The 25,677-nt window shown below is 42.6% G+C and overlaps 1 protein-coding gene across 2 annotated transcripts; it reads right to left on the bottom strand.

The window, feature by feature from the left end:
* Positions 1–1,808: 1,808 nt before the first annotated feature.
* On the bottom strand, positions 1,809–20,539 carry LAMP3 (lysosome associated membrane protein 3). Of its 2 annotated transcripts, none has more exons than XM_087725180.1 (6): positions 20,274–20,539; positions 14,207–14,877; positions 13,131–13,253; positions 7,364–7,421; positions 4,825–4,992; positions 1,809–3,213 (listed from the first exon to the last, which is right to left on the bottom strand). In XM_087725180.1, the coding sequence occupies exons 1-6, from the start codon at positions 20,314–20,316 to the stop codon at positions 3,074–3,076; spliced, it is 1,203 nt and encodes a 400-aa protein (XP_087581306.1). In that variant the 5' UTR covers positions 20,317–20,539; the 3' UTR covers positions 1,809–3,073. The 2 variants fall into 2 exon arrangements, with proteins under 2 accessions (XP_087581306.1, XP_087581307.1); XM_087725181.1 differs by having other exon boundaries at positions 14,207–14,874.
* Between the last annotated feature and the right edge of the window lie 5,138 nt (positions 20,540–25,677).

Raw genomic sequence — 25,677 nt, 5'->3', positions numbered from 1 at the left:
CATCTCACCTAAATGGGTCCGGACGGTTTTAGAACATAAACATAGAACATTAGAAAACCATATAAAAAAATGAATAAAAGCATAAATTAAAAACTCCCAAGTAAAAAAAGGTAAAAATAAAAAATGCAAAAGCAGGGAAATTGACAAGGCAGTGGCAGTGTTCTTAGTTACCAAAAAAAAAAAAAAAACTTTGTAATTGCAATGTACTTCTAGTTTCTCCACAATTCAGATAAATCACCTGATAACATCTCACAATTTTGGAAAGATAAATTTGCCTAAAGAGGAATATTTTCTGCAGAAAACGTTGACTTGAAAAATAGTTCCTTTTTTTTTAACAGTGTTTTTTTGAGCCTCGGGAGTTTAAAATATCCCTCAAGGAGAAGGGAGTAGCAGATCACTTCTATTCTCTGCCCAGAAAATTAAAGGAAAGCGTGATCTCTAGGTCCAGGAAGGTTATGCTTTTTATCGAATAACTACGGGAAAATGGATTAAATACCAGAGAATGCAAGGCTGTGCAACCTCAAGTCAACTGATTTGGCAGAATTTGCTTGGCCCTTTCCATTCTGCCTTTCAGCAGTTTGAAAACTAGACTAGGTAGGTTGAATTACATGAGACAGATAATGCATTTTTGAACCAATCTGTTGTTAACTGAAACATGGTTTATTATTTCAGCATTTCATTTTCCTGGGGTTGTACTGTAGGAAGTTAGAACCCACCTCTCTCCTAGGAAAATGAGATATTTTAGGAAATGTTAAAAGGGCAGAATATTTCCCCTAAAAGGGAGGCAGACACTCAGTCTCATCCCGTCCCTCCACTTTTCTCAATGGGCCATTAAGGCCTGAGTCAGTCTATTCTACATAACAAAGATCTACCTCCTTCAGGCAGAGCCATAATGTCAGGACCTCCATTAGATAATCAGGAAAGAAGACCACGAGACTCCATGTTTCCATGTGTAGAAATCAAGTGTACTTTTACTAATTATAAATGATTAAAAGCATAGTGTAGCGAAGTCTGATTATTTAGGCATGAAAGCGATGGATATATAGAATAGCCCATTCCCCACCCCTTGGCATCACAGTTACAGTCCAATCATAATTCTCTCAAGTGTCAGGTGTGAGATAACTTCAAAAGGCATCACGAAGATGGAATGTCGGTGCCGTTAGTCCTGGCGGGAATCACCCACGCATGCGTAGTCCGATAGGCAGCTGAACTCTAGAACCTTCCTCCAGCACAATGAGTAACCCCACCCAAATACCATGCCCACCCTCCCCGTTTCATGGCAGCCGAAGCAACAGCAAAGCGAGGCTGACACATAATAGGAATCCCAAAGTCCTTTCATTACTTCATAACCCAGCAAGAGTCAACCAAGGTTGGGACTCAGGACAGCCTACAGAGTTGCCCCTGCATGGCCCCATGGGAGTCTGACAACCAATCAGAATACAAGTTCAAATTCAAAAGCGCAGAGAGGGTATAAAACTTAGTCACTCTCAGCATCTCTGCCCTTTTTTTCTTCACCCAAGATCTTGAAGCATATGGTCTTGCCCACCATTAAAACCTTTCCAAGCAGCCACCATGAATCCAATGTCTTTTTCCCCACTTGGAACTGAACCCAGATGGACATTTCTTCCAACAGTACAATTCAGTGAGTTACAGATTTAACCATTCTGGCCAAGCATGTTGTGAAGCAACAATCTGTATGTGTGAAAGTCTGCAGAGTTGGTTGAATTAACACGCTATGATATGCCATAATATAGTTTGGTTTTAGCACAGCACAACGTGTTAAAAAAAACAAAACACCAGCCTGGGTGTTTTATAAACCATTTATTTATTGCTAAGCCAGTTAATGCTACTCAATAAACCATGATGAAGTCATTGCTTAGTACAAAGAGTGTGTCCACCCATTATTGTAACCTTGAAGTTGGCAGCAGATGGGAAATGATGATCTGTGAGTGATAAGTCAGCGTGGAGTTGATTTTGAAAATATCCTACATTCATAAAATAGAGAAGGGCAGACATCCTATTCCCTAACTAAGGAGTAATGTAATTTATTTCAGTCACAGAACCATAGAATGATAGGACTGGAAGAGACCTTGGAGGTCTTCTAGTCCAATGCTTGGTCTTGAACCAATCTGTGGTTAACTGACACATGGTTTATTTCAGTATTTCATTTTCCTGGGGTTGTACTCTAAGAAGTTAGAACCCACCTCTGTTTAAGGTTGGCAACCTTAAACACTCAAAGATCCCCAAAGGTCCTACCTGGAAGCCCCCCGTTTTCAATTCTGGAGCCAACCGGAAGTCCAGTTAACCCACCATAGAGTCTCCTCCTAGCGCGGCATCCTTTTTCTTCTACCTGTCCTAACTTAAAACTCTTATCAATTGTGGAGTCAACCGGCAATAGGGAGCTGCAGCAAAAGGATGAAAGAGCCACTTGCGGCTCCAGAGCCTCAGGTTGCCTTATACCATCCCAGATAAATGGCTCTCCAATCTCTTCTTTAAAACTTCCAATTTGGAGCACCCACAGCCTTGAGAGGCAAGGTGGCCTGTTGATTCATTGTTCTTCTTGTAAGGAAATTCCTCTTTAGTGCCAGGTTGAACTTACCTCTGACAAGCTTCCACCCATTGCTTCTCTTCCTGCCCTCAGTGCGTTATAATACCGTTACTAAAGCTCAGAGCATAATGTGTGTTGAAGTTTTTGCCTAAATACCCTTTACAATGTGTCTCCTGCGGACAGGTCTGCCTGATAAAGAGACACACATTATAACTATTAATGTTACTTGAATTCATGGATTACCTTTGCAAATACATGCTGGCTAATTTAAGAAAACCCCAATAACCCCCAAGCAAATAAATGCATCGCTACTGTTGTATACAGATAATAAGACGTGTATGCACCTGCATTGAGCTGATTAATTTCCAATTAAGTGTTAAAAGTGTCAGAAATTTAAAGATCACTTAAAGATGCTCGACTGCTGTTTTTACATCTGATTGCCACAGCAAAGCAAGCAGAGTCTCCCATTCTTCCTGATGTTATCATTTGTTGCTTCTACACCCATTCATAAATTCATTTCAGGGTTCAGATACGGCTGTATCCAGACTCAGGTTTCCTTCTATAAAGCACACAGGAGAACAGGATGATGATAACTAATCCCGACAGACTGAAGCCGATTGCGGCTGGGATCCACTTCTTGTTTCTATCCAACGTGCATTCCTCTTCTGCAATTCCGGGGAAAAAAAGAACATATTAGACTTCAATAAAAGAGCATCATATGATTCCAGAGTGATTTTCGTCTTCCACGGTGATTTTCATCTTAGTCAAATAAAGCTATGGAGAATTATCCCGGATCTTGTGAGCACCATACGTGAAAGTTATCTTTGTACCAGTTAAAATCATTTGAACTATGGCAAATCCTTAGGCAGTTTGGCTTAGTGGTTGAGGCACCAGACTAGAAAGCCAGTTGAGTCAACCATGAGTTCAAGTCCTGCCTTAGGGATGAAAGCCGGCTGTGTGACTTTGAGGCAGTCACTATCTCTCACCTCAACTCACCTGACAAGAGTTGTTGTTGTGATGAAAATAGGGGGAGGAAGATGCCTTGGATATGTTTGCTTATCAGTTATTTATATAATTGTTTATATAACAACTAGCTGGATACCCATGCTCCGCTAAGAAACTATGTGATTGGGCTTGATAACTTGACACTTACAGCTTGAAAATTAATTAGTAGTTACAATCAGCCTCTCCTCTCCCCTTCTTTCCCTCAGGCTTGCCCCACAGACGTCTATCCCCCTTCTCTCCCTCAGCCTGGACCCATTGATCCTCTCCTATCCCCTTCTCTCCTTCAGGCTTGCCCCACTTTTCTTTTTTCTCCCCTTCTCTCCCTCAGTCTAACTCCTTAGCATCAGAACCTGCAGGTGGGATGAGTCACGTGCTGACCACGTCCATACCCAAGTGGCAGTTGGAACAGAGTTCTTTTCAGGTGGGGAGGGGGAGTAGAATGTCTAACTTCTTTGCATCAGAGTGTGTTAATAATACTAAAAGAAATAGTAATGATCTGATGGTCATTTCAAAATATCCTTTCCTAGTGAGCACCTAGAAGCCAAGGGGAACATACATGCCAAATTTCAAGTTTGTAGGCTTTACGGCTCTGGAGATTTTTTTATCCCCTTCTCTCCCTCAGTCTAACTCCTTAGCATCAGAACCCGCAGGTGGGATGAGTCACGTGCTGACCACGTCCATACCCAAGTGGCAGTTGGAACAGAGTTCTTTTCAGGTGGGGAGGGGGAGTAGAATGTCTAATTTCTTTGCATCAGAGTGTGTTAATAACACTAAAAGAAATAGTAATGATCTGATGGTCATTTCAAAATATCCTTTCTTAGCGAGCACCTAGAAGCCAAGAGGAACATACGTGCCAAATTTCAAGTTTGTAGGCTTTACGGCTCTGGAGATTTCGTGATTATGCATGAGTGGTATTTTGCTTTTATTGAATATAGAGATAAAGGCATGATCAAAATAATAAATAAATAATAAGGCTATGAATGTCTTGACAACCCCAATAAAATTGAAACTGGTTGTACGTTGTTCTCCTGGTACATCTGTACATCTGAAAATTATAAAAGCCTTTTGGGGGCTACTGGGAAATGTATTAAATAAATACGTGCTACGCACATATTTATATGCATGCAAAGTTGGCTTGGATTAAATGCAGCATGGCTGAGAGAGAATCAGTGAAATCTTCATTGACCCGGAGCTCATGGTGTGAAAATGCCCCTTTGTGTCCTCAGCAGGAAACTCTTAATCATAGGAACACCAAGGATGCATATACTAACCTTTTCCAAATTGGTTATTTACGATATCAAAGGCCTGAAGCTGGGAATTGGCAGCCTGCAGTTGAAAGTTGCTGGCCAAGTCCACCGTTTGCTTACTGAGACACTTGAAGGAGTTTCCCACAGCTGTGGAAAAGAGCTGGTCATTTTTAATTCCGTTGTACTCCAAACCTGAAATTTGCAGAGAAAGAACACATCACCGTTGATTTGTGTGGTTAATTTTTATCTCTGGTATATCTCTGTGTCTGTGCAATACCAAACCCTAAAACTAATGTCTGGTTTTTGCACAACATTGATGTCCTGATTGGAGTCAATGTGATAGATTAATTTAAGGATAGGATAGGATAGGATAGGATAGAAGAGTATCAGAATTGGAAGGGACTTTGGAGGTCTTCTAGTCCAACCCCCTGCATAGGCAGGAAACCCTAAACCATTTCAGACAAATGGCTATCCAGCATCTTCTTAAAGACTTGCAGTGTTGGGGCATTCACAACTTCTGGAGGCAAGCTGTTCTACTGATTAATTGTTCTAACCATCAGGAAATTTCTCCTCAGTTCTAAGTTGCTTCTCTCCTTGATTAATTTCCACCCATTGCTTCTTGTTCTGCCCTCAGGTGCCTTGGAGAATAGTTTGACTCCCTCTTCTTTGTGGCAACCCCTGAGATATTGGAACACTGCTATCATGTCTCCCCTAGTCCTTCTTTTCATTAGTTCAAGGGTCTCCAAATTTGGCAACTTTAAGACTTGTGGACTTCAACTTTAAGAACGGGAGTTGAAGTGCACAAGTCTTAAAGTTACCAAGTTGGGGAACTCATGAACTACTAGGCCAATGTTTCTCAACCTTGGACATTTTAAGATATGTGGACTTCAACTCCCAGAATTTCCCAGCCAGCATAAAGGTTGAAGTCAACCCATCTTAAAGTGGCTATGGTTGAGAAACATTGAGTTATTCTAAGTTGCTTTGCTTGTGGTTCCGGGCTCAGCCAGATGTTAATCTGCAATCTTCCAGATCTTGGGCTGTCTGAAAAATATGCTGGTATAATTTGGGAGGGATCCGAATGATAGAATTCTGTTCTGCTTCAGTACTGAGTGGTGATATACAGTTACATTTTTAATGCAGGACAAATTAGTAGAATTCCATAAAAGTTCCATAAACACATCCCCTGACAGTGAGAAAAACAATCTCCACTAATTTGGACTGGAGGAAGAGAGATGTTTTGAAGTTGCTGGACTTGGATTAATCTGAAAAGATCAGCTAGATGTCTCCAGAGTTTAGTTATTCTAGACCAACTCAGCTCTTCTCAGTGGTGGGATACGACTGGTACACCCCGGTACGGGTCTACCGGTGCCTGTTGGGTGCACCAGGTACCGTTCTGGTATGGTGCTCCGGAGGGCCCACTTACCCTCCTTACCTGTATTTGAGCCTATTGGGACCTTCGCGCACACGCACAGAGCATACAGCACCTCCGCAACGCTCCGCCCAGCAGCTCGAGCGTCACGGGCGGTAACTACACATGTATACCAGTTGCAACAGGATCCGAAACCCACCAACTGGCTATTCTGCTATAGTTCTGATCACCACAATACAAAAGAGATGCTGAGATCCTCTGGAAAGTGTACAGAGAAGAGCAACAAAGATGATGAAGGGCCTGGAGGCTAAATCGTATGATATAGAGACAGTCGATGGAGTTAGGCATGTCAGTTAGTTAGTTAGGAGTTAGGCCTATAAAATAGAAAGGTTAAGGGGGACTTGACATCTGTCTTCCAGTGCTCGAGGGGCTGTCACCGAGAAGTGGAGATGGACTTATTCTCCAAAGCACCGGAGGGCAGGACTTCATGGATATAATAAAGAATTAATGGGTGGAAGGTTGTTAAAGAGAAATCCAACCTAGAAGTAAGGGGGAAATTTTCTGCTAATGAAAAAAATAAATCAGCGGGACAGCTTGCATCCTGGAGTTGTGAATGCTCCATCGCTGAAGGTTTTTAAAAACAGATTGGAAAACCATTTGGGATCATATAAGACTGTGTTGGTGAACCTTTTTGGCACCAAGTGCCGAAACGGGAGCATGTGTGTGCCGGAAATTGGAAGAGCAGCCTCCCGGCGTGCATGTCTACACTGGGAAGATGATCCTCCAGTTTCCAGCACGCTAATACACCCTGATCAGCTGGTCTTCACATGTGCATGTGCACCAAAAACCAGAAGAGCAGGTGGCTGGTGCATATGCGCACCGGGGCACTGCTCTTCCAGTTTCTAGTGCTTCTACATGCATGAAGACCAGCTGGCCGGAGTGCCAGAATCCAGAAGAGCAATGGGCGAGGGCTCGTGTGCCCGGAAAGATGGCTCTGTGTGCCATAGGTTCGCCATCCTGGATGTAAGATCTACTTTGAGTAGGGGTTTGGACTAGACGTCCGCCAAGGTCCCTTCCAGCTCTATGATTCTATGCTGTATTTGTAATCCAGCTTTTAGTTGTGACAGTATCTCGGGGAGAGGTGGATTCCAGTTTAGCAATCACCTGAATAGGTAGAAGATACCTGGTACCTACCTTGGGAGAGAACCGTCAAAGCAGCTTCAATCATGCTGATATAATAGATATTTTCTTTCTGGAAATAACAGTGGAAAGAGAAATAAAGAGGTGTTTTTTTTTTGTAACCCCAGTGACTTCTTAGAATTAGCTTGGAGTCCTGCATCACATTATGCCTTGATATTTTTTCAAGGCTGATCTTGTGTGCCCAGCAGCTTCATTTCTACCCCAAGCTGACATCATCTGGTTAGTTTCATTTAAGCTTAGCATGCTATGTCAATCTCCAGCCAATGTAGTTTACAAGCTCTAGGAGTTTAGCCATTTGAGTGAATTCATCTAATTGCGCTTTGCTCTGCAAATCATACTTAAGCAAAATGTGTTTTGCTATTTATTTACCCCAACTTATTATTTCTTTACGCCAAATTGTATTCACAGGTTCAACAAGCTGAAGGTAGTCAGCAGCTTACAACAATTCATTCAGTGACCATTCAAAGTTACAACGGGACTGAAAAAAGTGATGTATGACCATTTTTCACACCACTGTTGCAGTGGTGACCCCATGGTCATCTTTAGAGGTGTTTATTTATTTAGGAAAATGGATATAGCTGCCTACTCACTCACAGTGACTTTAGGCAGCTTACAGAAAATCAAACAATATAGAAATAACAACAACAGCAACAACAACAATAATAATAGAGCCGAGGTGGCGCAGTGGTTAGAGTGCAGTACTGCAGCCACTTCAGCTGACTGCTAAGCTGCAGTTCGGTGGTTCAAATCTCACCGGCTCAAGGTTGACTCAGCCTTCCATCCTTCCGAGGTGGGTAAAATGAGGACCCAGACTGTGGGGGCAATATGCTGACTCTGTAAACCGCTTAGAGAGGGCTGAAAGCCCTATGAAGCGGTATATAAGTCAAACTTCTGCTACTGCTGCTAATAGCAACACTCAGAACATCGTATATTTTAAGAAGATACTTGGTTGATACCTAGGACGCTGGCAGCCACCCATATCAACCATTAGCACCAGTCAATGGTATTTGTTACACATTTTTAAATATTCAGTTGACTTGAGTTTTATGTTTAATGAATAAAAGAGATAACAACAACAACAACAACAACAACAACAACAACAACAACAAGATACTTGGTCAATACCCAGGATGCTGGCAGCAACCCGTATCAAGCATCAGAGCCAGTCAATGATATTTGTGACATTTTTAAATGTTTAGTTGACGGAGTTTCATGTTAGCAATAGCAGTAGCAATAGCAATAGCAGTTAGACTTATATACCGCTTCATAGGGCTTTCAGCCCTCTCTAAGCGGTTTACAGAGTCAGCATATCGCCCCCACAGTCTGGGTCCTCATTTCACCCACCTCGGAAGGATGGAAGGCTGAGTCAACCTTGAGCTGGTGAGATTAGAACCGCCGAACTGCAGATAACAGTCAGCTGAAGTGGCCTGCAGTGCTGCACCCTAACCACTACACCACCTCGGCTCTTAACAATGAATAAAAGTTTATAACAATAACAATACATAATAATACAATAATCACCCCCTCCAGTATTGTGTGAATGTCACCAGGTAAAAGTATTTATGATATGGCCAGGTCTTTCTCTTTCAAACCTTTTCTACAGTTTCCATCTTTTGAGGGCTGATCATAAAGGAAAATTATACAGTACCTATGTCAGTGTTTCTCAACCTTGGCAACTTGAAGATGTCCGGACTTCAACTCCCAGAATTCCCCAGCCAGCATTCGCGAATGCTGGCTGGGGAATTCTGGGAGTTGAAGTCCGGACATCTTCAAGTTGCCAAGGTTGAGAAACACTGACCTATGTAAATATTAGGAATCCAGTAACTTGGATTCAGGCTGTTAAACGTACTTCTTGAGGAAATGGGAGAGAAACTTCATACCTACTCATATTTCAAGGAGCAGATTTGAACTACTACTTGAATTATGAAAGGATCGGATTATGCAATGAAATATCTTTAGAGACACCAGCCTTGGAGGGCAGTGGGAAGGATTAGCCAATTCAGAATTTACATCATTGTTTCACGAAAGCCATTGAGGTGCCTCTCAAGTGCGCAGAGAGGACCTTTCTAAAATCTTACTTGAGTGAGAGAATACTTCACCTGCGGAGAAGCAGAGAGAACAAACACTAGAAGCCCAGCCTTTATTTGAAAGGCTGGGGGTTGGAGAGATGGAGAGGGGATTATGGAGTGTATTTTGTACAGCAGGGGTCTCCAACCTTCAACTCCCAGAATTCCCCAGCCAGCAATCTCTCCTTGTTCAGTTTCCATCGATTATTCCTTGTCTGGCCTTCAGGTGCTTTGGAAAAGAGCTGGACCCCCTTCCACTCTGTGGCAGCCCCTCAAATATTGGAAGACTGCTATCATGTCTCCCCTGGTCCTTCTCTTCACTAGACTAGCCATGCCCAGTTCCTGCAACCGTTCTTCATATGTTTTCGCCTCCAGTCCCCTAATCCTCTTGGTTGCTCTTCTCTGCACTCTTTCTAGAGTCTCCACATCTTTTTTATAGTATGTTGACCAAAACTGAATGCAGTATTCTAGAGATGGTCTTACTATGGCTTTAAAGAGTGGTATTAGTACCTCATTTGACCTTGATTGTATCCCTCTGTTAATACAATTTAGGATTGCATTGGTTTTTTTAGCTGCTGCTACACACCGATGGCTCATATTTAATTGGTTGTCCACTAAGACTCCAAGATCCCTCGCATAGTTACTGCTATTAAGCCTGGTTTCACCCAGTCCATATGCCATTGAAGCCCCTCGTGTGGCCATGTGTCCACTTTCTTGATTATTTGTGTGGCACGACAAAACCGCGCTCGACTAAAGCGCGCCCGATTTAACCGCGTCGCTGACGTCATCAACAGGGCGACAACAGCGAGCGCGGAGAAAGAAGGGTGCTTTAAATAGCGCTTTGAAAGCAAGCCGATTCAAGTTAAGGTAAGGGTTAGGGTTAGGGTTAGGGTTAGGGTTAGGGTTAGGGTTAGGGTTAGGGTTAGGGTTAGGGTTAGGGTTAGGGTTAGGGTTAGGGTTAGGTTAAGGGTTAGGGTTAGGTTTAGGGTTAGGTTAAGGGTTAGGATTAGGTTTAGCGTTAGGTTAAGGGTTAGGTTTAGGGTTAGGTTAAGGGTTAGGATTAGGTTTAGCGTTAGGTTAAGGGTTAGGTTTAGGGTTAGGTTAAGGGTTAGGTTTAGGGTTAGGTTTAGGATTAGGTTTAGGGGGGTTAGGTTTAGGTTTAGGGGTTAATTTTAGGTTTAGCGTTTACAGCGTGCTTTTTTCTCCGTGCTGTTGTCGCGCTGTGATGACGTCAGCTACGCGGTTTCGTCGAGCGCCCTTTAGTCGAATGCGGTTTTGTGGTGGAACCGATTATTTGTATCTTCTCCTCTGCAGATACTCCAGATTGGATGCATTTCAGCAAGCCACGGACCATGGCTTATAACCGGATGCTCCCAGAAGGAGAGAAATGCATGATGATTCATCATAATCCACCAACCATGAGAAATTAAAATAGTTTTATGGAACTGCCGCATTAAAAATGGAAAGGAAATCACATGATGGAAAATTGGAAGTTAAACTCACAGCATCACAACTAGTAAATTTCATGCAGTGGGGACGTATTAAATTTTTGTTGTTAGTTGCGAAGTCATGTCTGACCCATCGTAAACCCCATGGACAACTTTCCTCCAGGCCTTCCTGTCCTCTACCATCCTCTGGAGCCCATTTAAGCTCATGCCTGCTGCTTCAGTAACTCCATCCAGCCACCTCATTCTGTGTCGTCCCCTTCTTCTTTTGCCCTCAATCTTTCCCAGCATTAGGCTCTTCTCCAGTGAGTCCTTCCTTCTCATTAGGTGGCCAAAGTATTTGAGTTTCATCCTCAGGATTTGGCCATCTAAAGCAGTGTTTCTCAACCTTGGGGACTTTAAGTCCTGTGGACTTCAACTCCCAGAATTCCCCAGCCAGCTATGCTGGCTGGGGGATTCTGGGAGTTGAGGTCCACAGGACTTAAAGTTGTCAAGGTTGAGAATCACTGATCTAAAGAGCAGTCAGGGTTGACCTCCTCTAGGACTGACCGGTTTGATTGCCTTGCAGTCCAAGGAACTCGCAGGTGTCTTCTCCAGCAACAGAGTTCAAAGACCTCCATTCTTTGGCCCTCAGCCTTTCTTATGGTCCAATTGCATTATTTTATCTGGTGTTTATTTACACATTTTGCCTCACCATTGCCCAATGATACAACACATTTTTCTATCCCAGAAGTTCATAAACTTAAAAAGATATATTGTGTGTCCCTTTGTATGCATTCTGTTTTCCACATCATATTCTTCCGAGGTTTATGAGACATGCAGAACTGATTCCATGGATAAACAGCATGGCTTGGTTAAGGGAAGAAAACGACAGCTTAGAAATCTGTTTAATTTTGGCTTGTTAATTCCAAGAAGCGGAAGCTTTGCGGCTTAGTCTTAGTTTGTTTTTATACTGTGCCTAAACTTGTAACCAAATTCACAATGTTCGAAGCAAGGCATAAGGAAGTTAACTATGATCAATTTTCTGTTTGAGAAGCCTGAATTTTCTGTGGTTTGGACTTATTTTAAGTTAAACATGTCTGCATTTATTTTAGTTCCTTCACTAGGGTTGTTGGCAAAAGTAAGGTGATACTTGAGTGTCGATAACCAGGATCTGAGTACTTCTCATGAAAGAACATTTGAGGGAGAATCTTATACAAATAAAACTAAAGCGAAGCACTTCACAACACTAAAGTAAGAAGTACAAAGCCAATATGAATATATAACCCTTGTGTTAGTTAAGCTGGTTCATTGTGTTTGTGTGTTGCATTTTCTGCCTGCTGGATACACCGTTTTGTGTCTTTAGGAAACTTGACCTAACTTCAGCAAAACAAAGATAATTACCGTATTTAGATATATAGAGATGTATCCATTGAATTAATCATGATTTTGTTAACCATGGATTCTGGCCTGCTCATTCAGTCATTTATTTGAAGAGGATTCCAAAGACCTCAATTCTCCAATATACAGCTAGTCTTCAACTTACGACCATAGTTTGAGCCCAAAATTTCTGTTGTTAAGTGAGACGTTAAGTGAACTTTGACCTATTTCACGACCTTTCTTGCCACCATTGTTAAGTGAATTACTGCAGTTGTTAACTAAGAGTTCTTTTCAGGTGGGGAGGGGGAGTAGAATATCTAACTACTTACCATCCGAGCATGTTAATATAAGGCAACTGGCAGTTGGAACAGAGTTCTTTTCAGGTGGGGAGGGGGAGTAGAATATCTAACTCCTTAGCATCCGAGCATGTTAATATAAGGCAACTGGCAGTTGGAACAGAGTTCTTTTCAGGTGGGGAGGGGGAGTAGAATGTCTAACTCCTTAGCATCCGAGCATGTTAATATAAGACAACTGGCAGTTGGAACAGAGTACTTTTCAGGTGGGGAGTGGGAGTAGAATATCTAACTCCTTAGCATCCGGAGTTATGCTAAGTGACATGGTTGTTAAGTGAACCTGGCTTCCCCCTTGACTTTTGCTTGTCAGAACGTCACAAAATGGGATCACGTGATTCCGGGACCCTGCAATCATCATAAATACGAGTCAATTGTTAAGTGTCCGAATTTTGATCACCTGACCCATGGGGTTGCTGCAATGGTCGTATGTGGAAAATGGTCAAAAGTCACTTTTTCAGTGCCGTTGTAACCTTAATGGTCACTAAATGAACTGTTGTAATCCGAGGACTACCTGCGCCATTCCTGAAGAAAATCTTACCTTAGTAAAAATAAAATGTACGAAGCCACCTTCAAACGAGATGTTGAGCATCGACTGACCATAGCCGCAATATCCTGTGGTGTGTGTAGCGTTGGGGTCAACATTAAAATATTGTAGTTCGCCCTGTGAAATAGGCAAGACGTCAGTGCATTAATTTCAACAAAGACTGACAAATTATTATTGCTTATAAACGTAGAACAAGAGAGAATGATTAGCTACACCTATTTGGTCACCACATTACAAAAAAGGATGTTGAGACTTTGGGAAAAAGTGCAAAGAAGAGCAACTAAGATGATTAAAGGCCTGGAGACTAAAACATAGGAAGAACGGTTGCAGGATTTGGCTATGGCTAATCTAGAGAAAAGAAGGAGTGGAGGGGCATGGTAGTAGTATCGCTGTGTTTGAGAGGCTGCCACAAAGAGGAGGGGATCAATTTATTTACCAAAGCACCCAAGAGCAGGAAAAGAAACAATGGTGGGAAACTAATCAAGGGGGGAAGCAACCTGGAATTGAGGAGAAACTTCCTAACAGCGAGGACAATTAACCAGTGGAACAGAAGTTGCCTCCAGAAATCGTGGGCACTCCATCACTGGAGGTTTTTAAGAAGACACTGGACGATCACTTGTCTGCAATGGTATAGGATCTCCTGCATGAGCAGGGGGCTGGACTAGAAGACCCCCAAGGTCCCTTCCAGCTCTATTCTAATTCCAACCTCTCATCTTTAAATTTTTAGGGTCACCTAACTGGAACCAGACTATAGCAATAGCAGTTAGACTTATATACCACTTCATAGGGCTTTCAGCCCTCTCTAAGCGGTTTACAGAGTCAGCATATCGCCCCCACAGTCTGGGTCCTCATTTCACCCACCTCGGGAGGATGGAAGGCTGAGTCAACCTTGAGCCGGTGTGATTAGAACCGCTGAGCTGCAGATAACAGTCAGCTGAAGTGGCCTGCAGTACTGCACCCTAACCACTGCGCCACCTCGGCTCTCAGACTGGGGGAAGACTGGATTCAAACCGTTCTGACAACAGGAGGAACAAAAAGAAAGGGGGTGGCAGAGCTACACAACAGCTTACCGTTTGTGTGTTTATAAGAATCATGGTCAAGCCAGTTAAGGCTTTAATGCAATCTGCGGTTCCATTGGAAACACTGTAAGCGCCCGTAACAGCGGGTGATGGTTGAGGTGCCAATGCTGGTCCAGTTTGACTTGTTGGCACTGGGGAAGAGCTCAGGTTCTTGTGTGTCGCAGAACTCGTTTGCACAAGGGTTGTGTGCGTCCTCAGCTTCGTAGAGTGCTCCTGAGTAGTCCCGGAGACGGTCTTATCTACATGTTCCTTAGTTGTGCTCGGAACAGGAGTCTCCTTTTTCCGACGAGTTGATAGCGGCAGGGTTGAGGTTGTTTCTTGAGTTGCCGTTCCTGTTTTGTGGGTTCTGGTCCAATCAGTTTGTGGCTCAGAGGGCAAAAGGGTTGTCCTTGCAGCCGTTGTGGGTTTCTCCACAGCCTGTGATTTTGTCGACGGGAGGGATTCTGCCTTTAACATCTCAGCTGTGGGCGCTGGAGGAATTCCTTGTTCTGTGCCATGGCCTAATGATTGATTAGCCAAAGCTTGTGAATGATGGTATGGAGGAATCGTGGCTTGGGAACTGGAAGGAGGAAATCGTGCGCTCTGCAGAAATGAGGTGGGTTGTAGAGTTGTCCCACCTGCAGCCTCTCCATCCAGCACATGAGCAGTGCAAGAAAATACTGCTATACACAGAAGAGAGAGTTAGTCTTGTTTTCCATCAGATCTCGTTACTGTGCATCGGGGTAGTATTCACTTATTTTCCCTACTGTGGAAATGTGGGCGTGTGTGGCCTTCCGCGCATACGCTTTGGCTTGAAAACGTGCCTAAATAGGACGGCATACAGCCGGGGTGGGTGAGTAGCCCCCTCCCCATGATTTTCACTACTGGTTCGGCCGAACTGGTCCGAATTGGCTGAATACCACCTTGGCTATGTATAGTATAGCCTTCATTGTCATTGTACATCATGTATACAATGAAATTGGTTGCATAAAATGCCCCTGCGCTTCTTCATGTACCTCGAGAAAAAAAAATGAAGACCTTTCCCCTTAGCCTAAGTTCTTGGTGTGCCTTCTGAATTTGCTCACCACTATTGAACTGCAATTATGGAAAGGTTATAATTATTATTACCGCTTTACAAAACCTTAGGAAGACCACACCTGGAATATGGCATCCAGTTTTGGTCACCACATTATAAAAAAAAGATTTGAGACTCTAGAAAGAGTGCAGAGAAGAGCAACAAAGATGATTAGGGGCCTGGAAGCTAAAATATATGAAGAATGGTTGCAGCAGGGATGGGTTCCTGCCAGTTCTAACCTCTTCTATAGAAGAGGTTCCACAAATCTACAGTGCCTTTTAGAACCGCTTCCAGCTCCCTCCCCCCGCCCATCCACACATCATCAAGATGAAGAGCGAGAGGAGGAATTCTGGGAGTTGAAGTCCACAAGTCTTAAAGCTGTCAAGTTTGAACACCCCTGGGTTTTTTTTCCCCGTGGCACGACAAAACCGCGCTCGTCAAAATAGTGGTGATAAAATCGCCTCGCTAAAGCTGCGACGTCATCCCCGCACATCATCACCGCCGCAACAACAGCGCGGCATCAGAAGGGCGCTTTAAAATGGTGCCGCGGCAGAAAGCCGATTTCAATTAAGGTAAGGGTTAGGATTAGGTTTAGGGGTTTGTTTTAGGGTTTGTTTTAGGGTTAGGTTTAGGGTTAGGTTTAGGGTTAGGTTTAGGGTTAGGTTTAGGGTTAGGGTTAGGTTTAGGGTTAGGTTTAGGGTTAGGTTTAGGGTTAGGGTTAGGGTTAGGGTTAGGGTTAGGGTTAGGTTTAGGGTTAGGTTTAGGGTTAGGTTTAGGGTTAGGTTTAGGGTACTGTGCTTGGGAATGCGCGGATTTGCCCTCCGCGATTATGTCATCACGGTAGGGTCGCGTTTTTCCTTAGCGCTTCGAACGGCACGAATTAGTCTTCGCGCTTATGTCTCCGCGGATAAGGGCTTCGCGGATTTGTGGTGGAACCTTTTTTTCTAAAGGGTTAGGGGTGCAAGGGTCTTGTAACTTGACAGCTTTAAGAGTTGCGTGCTTCAAATGCCAGAGTTTCTGAGCCAACATTTTGGTTGCTAAGCAAGAGCGTTGTTAATTGAGTTTCACCACATTTTACAAGTTGGCCACGCCTACCCAGTCACATGGCTGGCAAGCCACTCCCACCCGGTCAGATGGCCAGCAAGCCACTCCCACAAAGCAGGCCACAACTATAGAAGAGGTTCTAAAAAAATTTGAAACCCACCACTGGGTTGCAGGAACTGGGTATGTCTAGTTTGATGAAAAGAAGGACTAGGGGAGACCTGATAGCAGTCTTCCAATATCTCAGGGGTTGCCACAAAGAAGAGAGAGTCAAGCTGTTCTCCAAAGCACCTGAAGACAGAAAGAAGCAGCAATGGGTGGAAACTAATCAAGGAGAGAAGCCACTTAGAACTAAGGAGATATTTCCTAGCAGTGAGAACAATTAACCAGTGGAACTGCTTGTCTCTAGGAAGTTGTGAGTGCTACAGCACTGGAAGTTTTTAAGAAGAGATTGCACAACCATTTGTCTGCAATGATATAAGGCAGGGGTGAAATCCAGCATGTTCTGGCAGCTTCTGGAGAACTAGTAGCAGAAATTTTGAGTAGTTCGGAGAAACATCAAATACCACTTCTGGCGGGCCCCAGAGTGGGGTGGGAATGGAGATTTTGCAATATCCTTCCCCGAGGAATGGGGGGCGGGGGGGGATGGCGATTTTGCAGTATCCTTCCCCTGCCACGTCCACCAAGCCACACCCACAGAACCAGTAGTAAAAGAGCTGCGCTGGCTACCTGTTGATCTCCGGGTGCGCTTCAAGGTGCTACTTACCACCCATAAAGCCCTCCATGGTAGTGGATCTGAGTACTTGAGAGACCGCCTCCTGCCAATTACCTCCCTACGACCTATTAGATCACACAGATTAGGCCTCCTCCGAGTTCCATCCGCCAGTCAGTGTCGACTGGCAACTACGCGGAGGAGAGCCTTTTCAGTAGTAGCTCCGACCCTTTGGAACGACCTCCCCGTGGAGATTCGTACCCTCACCACCGTCCAGACCTTCAGCACAGCCCTTAAGACCTGGCTATCCCGTCAGGCCTGGGGATAAAGATTGTAATCCGTCCCCACCCGAATGATGAATGAATGTTGTGTTCTATTTTACTTATGTATGTGTTTTGTGTCTTACTGTCTTGTATTCCCCTCCCCATAAATTGTAAGCCGCCCTGAGTCCCCTCAGGGAAAAGGGCGGCCTATAAATAATAAACCATAAACCATAAACCATAAAATTGAATTTCACCACTGGTATAAGGTCACTTGCTTTAATGGGGGGTTGGACTAGAAGACCTCCAAGGTCCCTTACAACTCTGTTAGAGTTTCTGTTAAAATTTATGCTACTGGAAGGAGGAGGAGGAGGAGGAGGAGGAAGAGGAGGAGATTGCTTTACATTTAGCATCTTGAAATCCTTTCAGAATTTCTCAAACATATAATTTTGTGAACCAATTGCACACTAACTCTATTTCTATTGGAGTATTTGTTTCAGTTGCAAAACAGAGCCACATAGGCGTCTTCAATTTCCTGTTTCTCACTCTCTCCAATCACAGGGGGGGTTTCCATACTACAGAATTGAAAGTATTTGCCTGCCTAGTTTTGCATTGACTTACAACAAACAGTTCATTTACGGACCGTTCCAAGTTACAAGGGCCCTGGAAAAAGTGAACGATGACCATTTTTCACACTTACGACCGTGGCAGCATTCCCCCATGGTCAGGTGATTTACATGTTTGACGTTTGACAAACTGGTTCATATTTATGACGGTTGCAGTGTCCCGGGGTCATCTAATCCCTTTGTGCAACCTTTTGAGGAAAACCAGATTCACTTCTCAACGGTGTGACTAACTTAACAACTGCAGTGATTCGCTTAACAAATGTGGCAAGAAAAGTCGTAAAATGGGGCAAAATTCACTTAACGTTATCAATTTTGGGCTCAGCTGTGGTCATAAGTTGGGGACTACCCATATTTGCTCACTGCCGGTTTCTCTCTAAGGTCCATGTTAACCAAGATTAGTAGAAGATGCATGCACTGAGGGGGGCCCTCGGACAATATCAAAATAAAGTATGGCTTTCATTTTTGTTATGACTAAACGCCACTTCAGTTTGTTTTTTTAATTTCTCATTTGTTTACAGAATGTATTCAGATTTTACAGATCTGAATTGGAAGAGTGTTGGAAGGGATCTTGTAGGCCACCTATTCCAACCCCCTGCCCAAGCAGGAGATCCTACATCATTTCTGATAAATGGCAGTCCAATCTCTTCTTGAAAGTCTCCAGTGATGAAGTTCCCACGACTTCCGAAGGAAACTTCTGTTCCATGGCTTGATTGTTCTCACTGTCAGAATGTTCCTCCTAATTTCCAGGTTGAATCTCTCCTTGATCAGTTTCCATCCATTATTGGGCTGTTTTGCTCTTGGGATGAGAGGGCAAGCGCCAGTGATGGGATTCAGCTGGTTCGCACCTATTCAGGAGAACCGGTTGGTAACTTTCTAAGCAGTTCGGAGAACCAATTGTTGGAAGAAATCTTATTTTATTTTTTCCCCACTTTACAGGGCTAATCCTGCAAGGAAGGCAGGAAGGAAACATTCTGGTGTTGTTTCTAGACTAATTTTTATTGCTCTGCTTACAGAAACTGCCTCTCCGGTTAACCCTTATGACATTGTAACAGCTAAGGCGAAGCGCCCATCGATGTGAGTTGGCCATGGCCACATTGTCACATGACCACTGAGCTATGCTTACCCAGCTGGTCATTATAACAGAGAACCGGTAGTTAAATTATTTGAATCCCGCCATTGGCAAGCGCCCAGGGTGAGGAAGATGAGCGTACCAGAACTTAACTGGGCACATGGTTTGCTCACATGGGGGGCACAGCCAGTGACTCTTTTCCAAGGTGGATTTGATCAAGCTTGGATCTAAAATGAGTTCTCCCTTTTGCGCCACTTAGCATCCCAAGATTGCTTAAGGACCGGAACCCTCATTACGAAAGTCCAAAGAGGGAGAAAATGGACACGATGGTCTCAGACCCAACATAGTTGGTTAAATACAGATAGTCCTCGACTTAAGACCACAATTAAGCCCAACATTCCCACCGTTAAACGAGACAGTTGTTAAATGAGTTTTATCCCATTTTACGACCTTTCTTGCTGCGATTGTTAAGCGAATCACTGCAGTTGTGAAGTTAGTAACCCGGTTGTGAAGTGAATCTGGGATTCCCCCTTGATTTTGCTTGTGAGAAGATCGCAAAAGTGGGGGTCATGTGACCCTCCAAACACCGCAACTGTCAGAAATACATGCCAGTTTCCAAGCATCTGAATTTTGATTATATGGTCATGTCAGGTCGTAAGTGTGAAAAAACGGTCATAAGTCACTTTCTTTCAGTGATGTAGCTTAGAACGGTCCTTAAATGAATGGTTGCAAGTCAAGGACAAAAAGTTGGATAAAAGTTATTTCACAACAGATTTCTTTTCCCACCACCAGTTGTCTGACAAGCTACTTCCTGGATAGTCAAAACTGAACCTTCACTTGCACACAAACATAATTCTAACACATGCAAATAAAGTGTAACGTGTAGCCAAGTCTGTAGATAGAATAACAGAGTTGGAAGGGACCTTGGAGGTCTTCTAGTCCGACCCCCTGGACAGGCAGGAAACCCTACACCCCTTCAGACAAATGGTTATCCAACATCTTCTTTAAAACTTCCAGTGTTGGAGCCTTCACAACTTCTGGAGGCAAGTTGTTCCACTGATTAATTGTTTTAACTGTCAGAACTATTTTCTTCTTAGATCTAAGTTGCTTCTCTCCTTGATTAATTTCCACCTATTGCTTCTTGTCCTGCCCTCAGGTGCTTTGGAGAATAGCTCAACTCCCTCTTCTTTGTGGCAACCCCTGAGATATTGGAAGACTGCTATCGTGTCTCCCCTAGTCCTTCTTTTCATTAAACTAAACATACCATAACATTCATTAAACTAGTTGTCTACTCACCTCCAGCCGTGATTAGAAGAAATTCAATGAATGGCTTCCACATAATGCAACCACTTTAAACTGAATTATTGCGGTAGAAGAGGGATTGGATTAATGCCACGTTTTGGCCCTTAAGGTGCCACAATGGTTTTGGTGGTTTTTTTTCCTCCCTGCCAGCAGGTTCACTTAGCCAGTTCTCTGGAGAACAAAAACATCCACTGTTTTCTGATGAAGAGTTTTTGAGCAAAGAGGAAGTTGTGCTCACGAAGAGTGAAATTTCTGGGTTATATAGGCAGTTGGTGAGTCACATGCGAGAAGAAAAGGGTGGAGGGAAAGCATCTTTGAACCATGTGAGCGTGCTTACTAAGAGGTTGGGGGAACCGAAATTAAAAGCAAGACTGCAGAGGCTATGACTGGCTAATTTCATTTTCTTTGAACCTGCTTGTTAGTTTAGTTCAGTGGTTCTCAAACTTGGCAACTTTAAGACTTGTGGACTTCAACTCTGCAGAGCTGGCTGGAGAATTCTGGGAGTTGAAGTCCACAAGTCTTAAAGTTGCCAAGTTTGGGAACCACTGGTTTAGTTTATTGTCATTGCACATCGTACAATGAAATTAAATGCCATCTTCAGCGTACATTATAACGATAAAAATAAAAACACAAGCACACACCCTACACATGCTATATAATTGAAATTGAAAATCCAATATTGCATTAAAATTAAAATGAAAGTTACAATTCTGCAATAAGCATTTCAGTCTGAGCAGAAAAATGGATCCCAGAGACAAATCCTGATTATCTAGGTAGAACCATATTTTCAACCTTGATCATTTTTTCACTTGAGATATGTAAACTTCAACTCCCAGAATTCCCCAGCCAACATGGCTGGCTGGGGAATTCTGGGGGTTGAAATCCAGTTATCTTAAAAGGGGTTAAGATTGAGCACCACTAATCCAGAAACATCTTGTTGATTCTCAGAAGCAGGAAGAAAATATAAAAACCCTTGTGGTTTTTCCCATCCTACCCCAAATTCTTTCAGATTATAGGAACCTTCTTTACAGCACTGGTCAATTGAAACCGATGAAGCATTCCTGCATAATTTTAATCAATAAAAGTAAGTATTCCTTGCCTGCAATCATGGGTGAGGTTATTAAGCAGAAAAAAATGACATGGCAGCATTAGTTTATTTTTTAACGTTGAAAGAAATGTCCTTCTGGGTTCAGCTCCAAGTGGGGAAGAAGACACTGGAGACATGGAGGCTGTTTGGAAAGATGGTTTATTGGTGGACAGGACCACATGGCTTGAGCCCTGACCAGAAAAGGCGATCACATGTTTAAATGTTGATGGAGAAGAAGAGAAGAAGAGAAGGGCTGAGGAAGGGGCTTGCTAGGCTTTTTATACCCTGTTTAGTCCCACCTCTCTGTTTCCTGTTCCTGTGTAAGAAATGTATTCTGATTGGTTGTCAGACTCCCATGGTGCCATGCAGGGGGCTACTCTCTAGGCTGTGATGAGTTCTCAGATGCCTTGTTGTCAGTTGAGTATATTATCATGCCTTTCTGTAGCTGCTGGTGAAGTCTTTATTATGTAAAGTGGGCTAGCCTGGCTAGTCTTAATGGCCCATTAACTGGGGATGGGCAGAAAGCTACAGGCAACTATTCTGTCTTTTAAAACATGTTTCTTTCTTTTCACATCCAGAGAAATATTCTGCCTTTTCAATATTTCCTAGGATATTTCATTTTTCTGGGAGAGGGCTGGATGATAACTTCCCACAAACTAGTTACCACAAATAATATTTTTTTCATTAATTGCTTGTCATTACTTAAGTCTTGAATTGTAGAAGGAATAAGATTTATTAATTGCATGTTTCACAGTCATACTGAAAGTTGTTAGTATATTCATGACGGGGAGAGACATGGTAACAAGGTCAACCAATGAATAAGCATAGCAACTAAGTCAGCCAATGGGAGCTTAAGCAGATCTGAGTCTGTGATGAGAATCGAAACTGAAACTACTCTCTGCTCTGAACTCTGAACTGAAAATTCCTCTCTGCTGTACTGCTACCTGTGATTGCTTGTAGCTACTACTACGTTGGAGAAAACCTATAGTGTTACATACATTTATCTTCATGTGTTAATATGTATATAAATAAGTTATTGAATCCAGCTGAATCAGTTATCTGTGTGTGCTTTCTGGAAGCTATTTTCTGCAGCAAATTTTCTCTGACAAAAGTAATATATGATAGTGGTCTAAAATGCCCTGATACAGGTTGCACTTTATTTTGTGGATTTTTTTTTAAAAAAACTCCCAATATTATTCCTTACAGATGTGATAAATGTTCAACACAGAATCACATATTTCCCAAACTTCCAGAATTCATGGAAGCTTTCCACAACAATTTGTGAAACGTTCCAATTTCTGATCAGAGTAACTGAAGAGAGAAAGTTTCTAAAATAGAGAGGAGAGAGTTGCCACACACTACCCCTTATGAATTTGAACAATGTCCCTTGTGCAAATTGAGTGTGGCAACATGACAAGCTTCCTTTAGTGAAACAATACATCCCAAATGTACATAAAATCTTTCCTTCTTGCCTCCTTCTTGCCTCCTTCTTGCCTCCTTGTGGACAGAATTAGCATTACATGTAGTTGTAAATCTGCTTGGAAGGTTTCAAAACTTTGATCTTGCCATTTCCTTGCTTAATTCACTGAATTTTAGAAGCCATTTATTGATTTTATTTATTTATTATTAAAATTTATATGCCGCCCAATACCGAAGGACTCTGGACTTCGCCATCCATGGTCATTGCCTCCCATTTTTATCATTCAAGTATTTCCAAGCAATGTTTCTTTTTATTTATGTCTTACCAGAAAGATCTGTTAAGTATAGAAATAAAAGAAATAATCTTTTGACCGGGCTCTTTGTTGTACAGTTTGTTACTTAATGTTCACGCTTTTGTAGCAGGTTAGCTACGGTCATTCCAACATCATAAAATAAGATTTTTCTTTCAAAAGGCAACTGAGCTTCCTTGTTTTGCTAGAAGTCGTCTTCTCATTCAAGAAGGTTCTTCAATTCTGACTGAATAATAGAGAATGGAAGGATTTATATTCCTTGAAGTCACGTGGATGTTAGCCCTTGGGATATAAATCCTTCCATTCTCCACTATTCAGTCAGAACTGAGGAAGCTTCTTAGATGAGAAGCTAGCAAAACAAGAAAACTTTTTGGAAGAAAGCATCTTTCGGACAACCATTCGCTGGACAATTAAGTTTCTCCGTAGGTAAAGGTTCTCCTCGCACATATGTGTTAGTTGTTCCTGACTCTAGGGGGCAGTGCTCATCTCCATTTCAAAGCCGAAGAGCCAGTGTGTCTGATGAGAATTCCATGGTTATGTGGCCGGCATGACTAAACGCCAAACACTGTTACCTTCCCACTAAAAGTGGTCCTTATTTTTCTACTTGCATTTTTTACATGCTTTCAAACTACTAGGTTGGCAGAAGCTGGGACAAGTAACAGGAACTCACTCCGTTCTGCGGCACTAGGGATTTGAACCACTGAACTGCCGACCTTTCCGATCGACAAGCTCAGCATCTTATCCACTGAGTCATCGCGTCCCTAGAATTTCCATAGACATAATTTAAAAAGTCATAATAAATATGTTCTGAGCTTTATTGGCTGGGCGATAACAAAGGCCTAATGGAATTTATTCTATCAGGAATTGGAGTTATATTCAGTACCATAGTTAGGAAAATTATGGTCAGTAATATAATTCTGATCTAGTTGTGTTCTAACTTGATTCTTCAATAATTAAAGTTATATATATTTTTAACAGATGGATGTAGTGGTAATGCTGAAGACCATTGTTATTGCAAAGAGATTAGAGGCAATTTTGATTTCTCCTTCACATTAAGAAAAGTCTAGAGAGTGAGGTCGAATTTTGAGCTGATCTGCTTGCTTTTTCAACTCTTGCCTGTTGAATAAAGAAGAGGGAAAACCAGTCTTCCAATATCTCAGGATCTGCCACAATGGAGAGGGAATCAACCTATTCTCCAGAGCTCCTGTGGGTAGGACAAGAAGCAATGGGTGGAAATGAATCAAGGAGAAAAGCAACTTAGAACTAAGGAGAAATTTCCTGACGGTTAGATCAATTAATCAGTGGAAGAACTTGCCTCCAGAAGTTGTGAATGCTCCATCACTGGAGGTTTTTAAGAAGATGTTGGATAACCATCTGTCTGAAGTGGTGTAGGGTTTCCTGCCTAAGCAGGGGGTTGGACTAGAAGACCTCCAAGGTCCTTTCCAACTCTGTTATTCTATTCTATTCTATTCATAGCTGCAAAGCCATGAAAACTTCACACATACAGTTCCTACCCCATTATCATGTGCCATTCAGCCAAGGTCAAATCTTGCAGTCTAGTGATTACAAAAGCTGGGCTATGAAGTCATTCTGTTAAGTTCTGATAAAACTTTGGGCTTGTTGTTGATTATTGTGAACTGAGTTTTGTGGAACCAGACTGCTGTCGTTATTAAGGAACTCCTGACATAAGAGGTTTGGATGTCACCTTGCTTGCATGTATGCTTTATACGTCATGTTTTTAGATCTATTTACTAGCGCTAATACTGAAGCTCAACATCGCTTTATTTATTGGAAAATTCATTGTCTCTGGATCCAAAAGAGCCAGTTTGCCTGGGCATCTGATCACTGCCTGGGCACTTAGCAAAATAATGGATCATGGCATACTTCTGACTAGTTTAGCATGCAAAACTGCTGATGTGTCCATGAAGACAGAAGCGTTTGCATATTTTCCGTTCGATAGGCTCCTTCTAATCGGTGTTTAGCTTTCAAAAAAGGAGATTTTTCTTTCAAAAATGGTCAAAAGGTCCCTTGCCTGCCCTCCCAATAATCTTGCTGCTGCATTTAACCAAAGAAAGAAAGAAATGATGGATTTGAGACGGATTAACGCCAAATCTCCTTTGATTTTTCACGCTTCGGTTTCATCGTTTGAGACGGATTGATCGCCGCTTCGTGTCGCACTTCAAAGTAAGGAAAAAAGATCGTTTTGTAACATGGTATTTATAATTCTTAGAAAGTCAAAACAAGGACTGGTTTTACACAGTTCGTAATGGTCTATTTACAGAATGTTCAGCTTCACACAAACACACATTTTGGAGTACATTCATACATTCGGTCCTGATAACAAGGAATGAAGGAAGAAAGCAGAATTCCCCTGCTGCTCTTCCAGCAATGATGAACCACAAATAACATTATCCTCAACGTGAAAAACAAATTTCAAAATTACAGATCCCGGGCCAAATAATCAAGGACATCTTGAGGGAAGAGATAACTAAGTCAAGAGATCGGCCATCAAGCGGATGCAACCAAAGCCCCGCCTCTTTGTGACATGTACAAAAAGGGGTGGGGCTTTGATTAGGTGGTC

The sequence above is a fragment of the Thamnophis sirtalis genome, unplaced genomic scaffold, assembly GCF_051295495.1.
Source record: "Thamnophis sirtalis isolate CommonGarterSnake01/CBP01778 unplaced genomic scaffold, rThaSir2_p1.2 scaffold_11, whole genome shotgun sequence".
NCBI lineage: Eukaryota > Metazoa > Chordata > Lepidosauria > Squamata > Natricidae > Thamnophis > Thamnophis sirtalis.
The sequence above is the reverse complement of the archived record's forward strand: the minus strand, read 5'-3'. Positions and strand labels throughout refer to the sequence as shown.

Excerpts from the sequence above, each read along its gene's own strand:
- LAMP3 (XM_087725180.1), bottom strand. The coding sequence starts at position 20,316 with ATGTGGAAGCCATTCATTGAATTTCTTCTAATCACGGCTGGAG. Across the intron at positions 14,878-20,273 it reads TCTTCTAATCACGGCTGGAG|CAGTATTTTCTTGCACTGCT; the intron begins GTGAGTAGACAA and ends TTCTGTGTATAG. Across the intron at positions 7,422-13,130 it reads TACATTTTATTTTTACTAAG|AAAGAAAATATCTATTATAT; the intron begins GTAAGATTTTCT and ends TGTTATTTCCAG.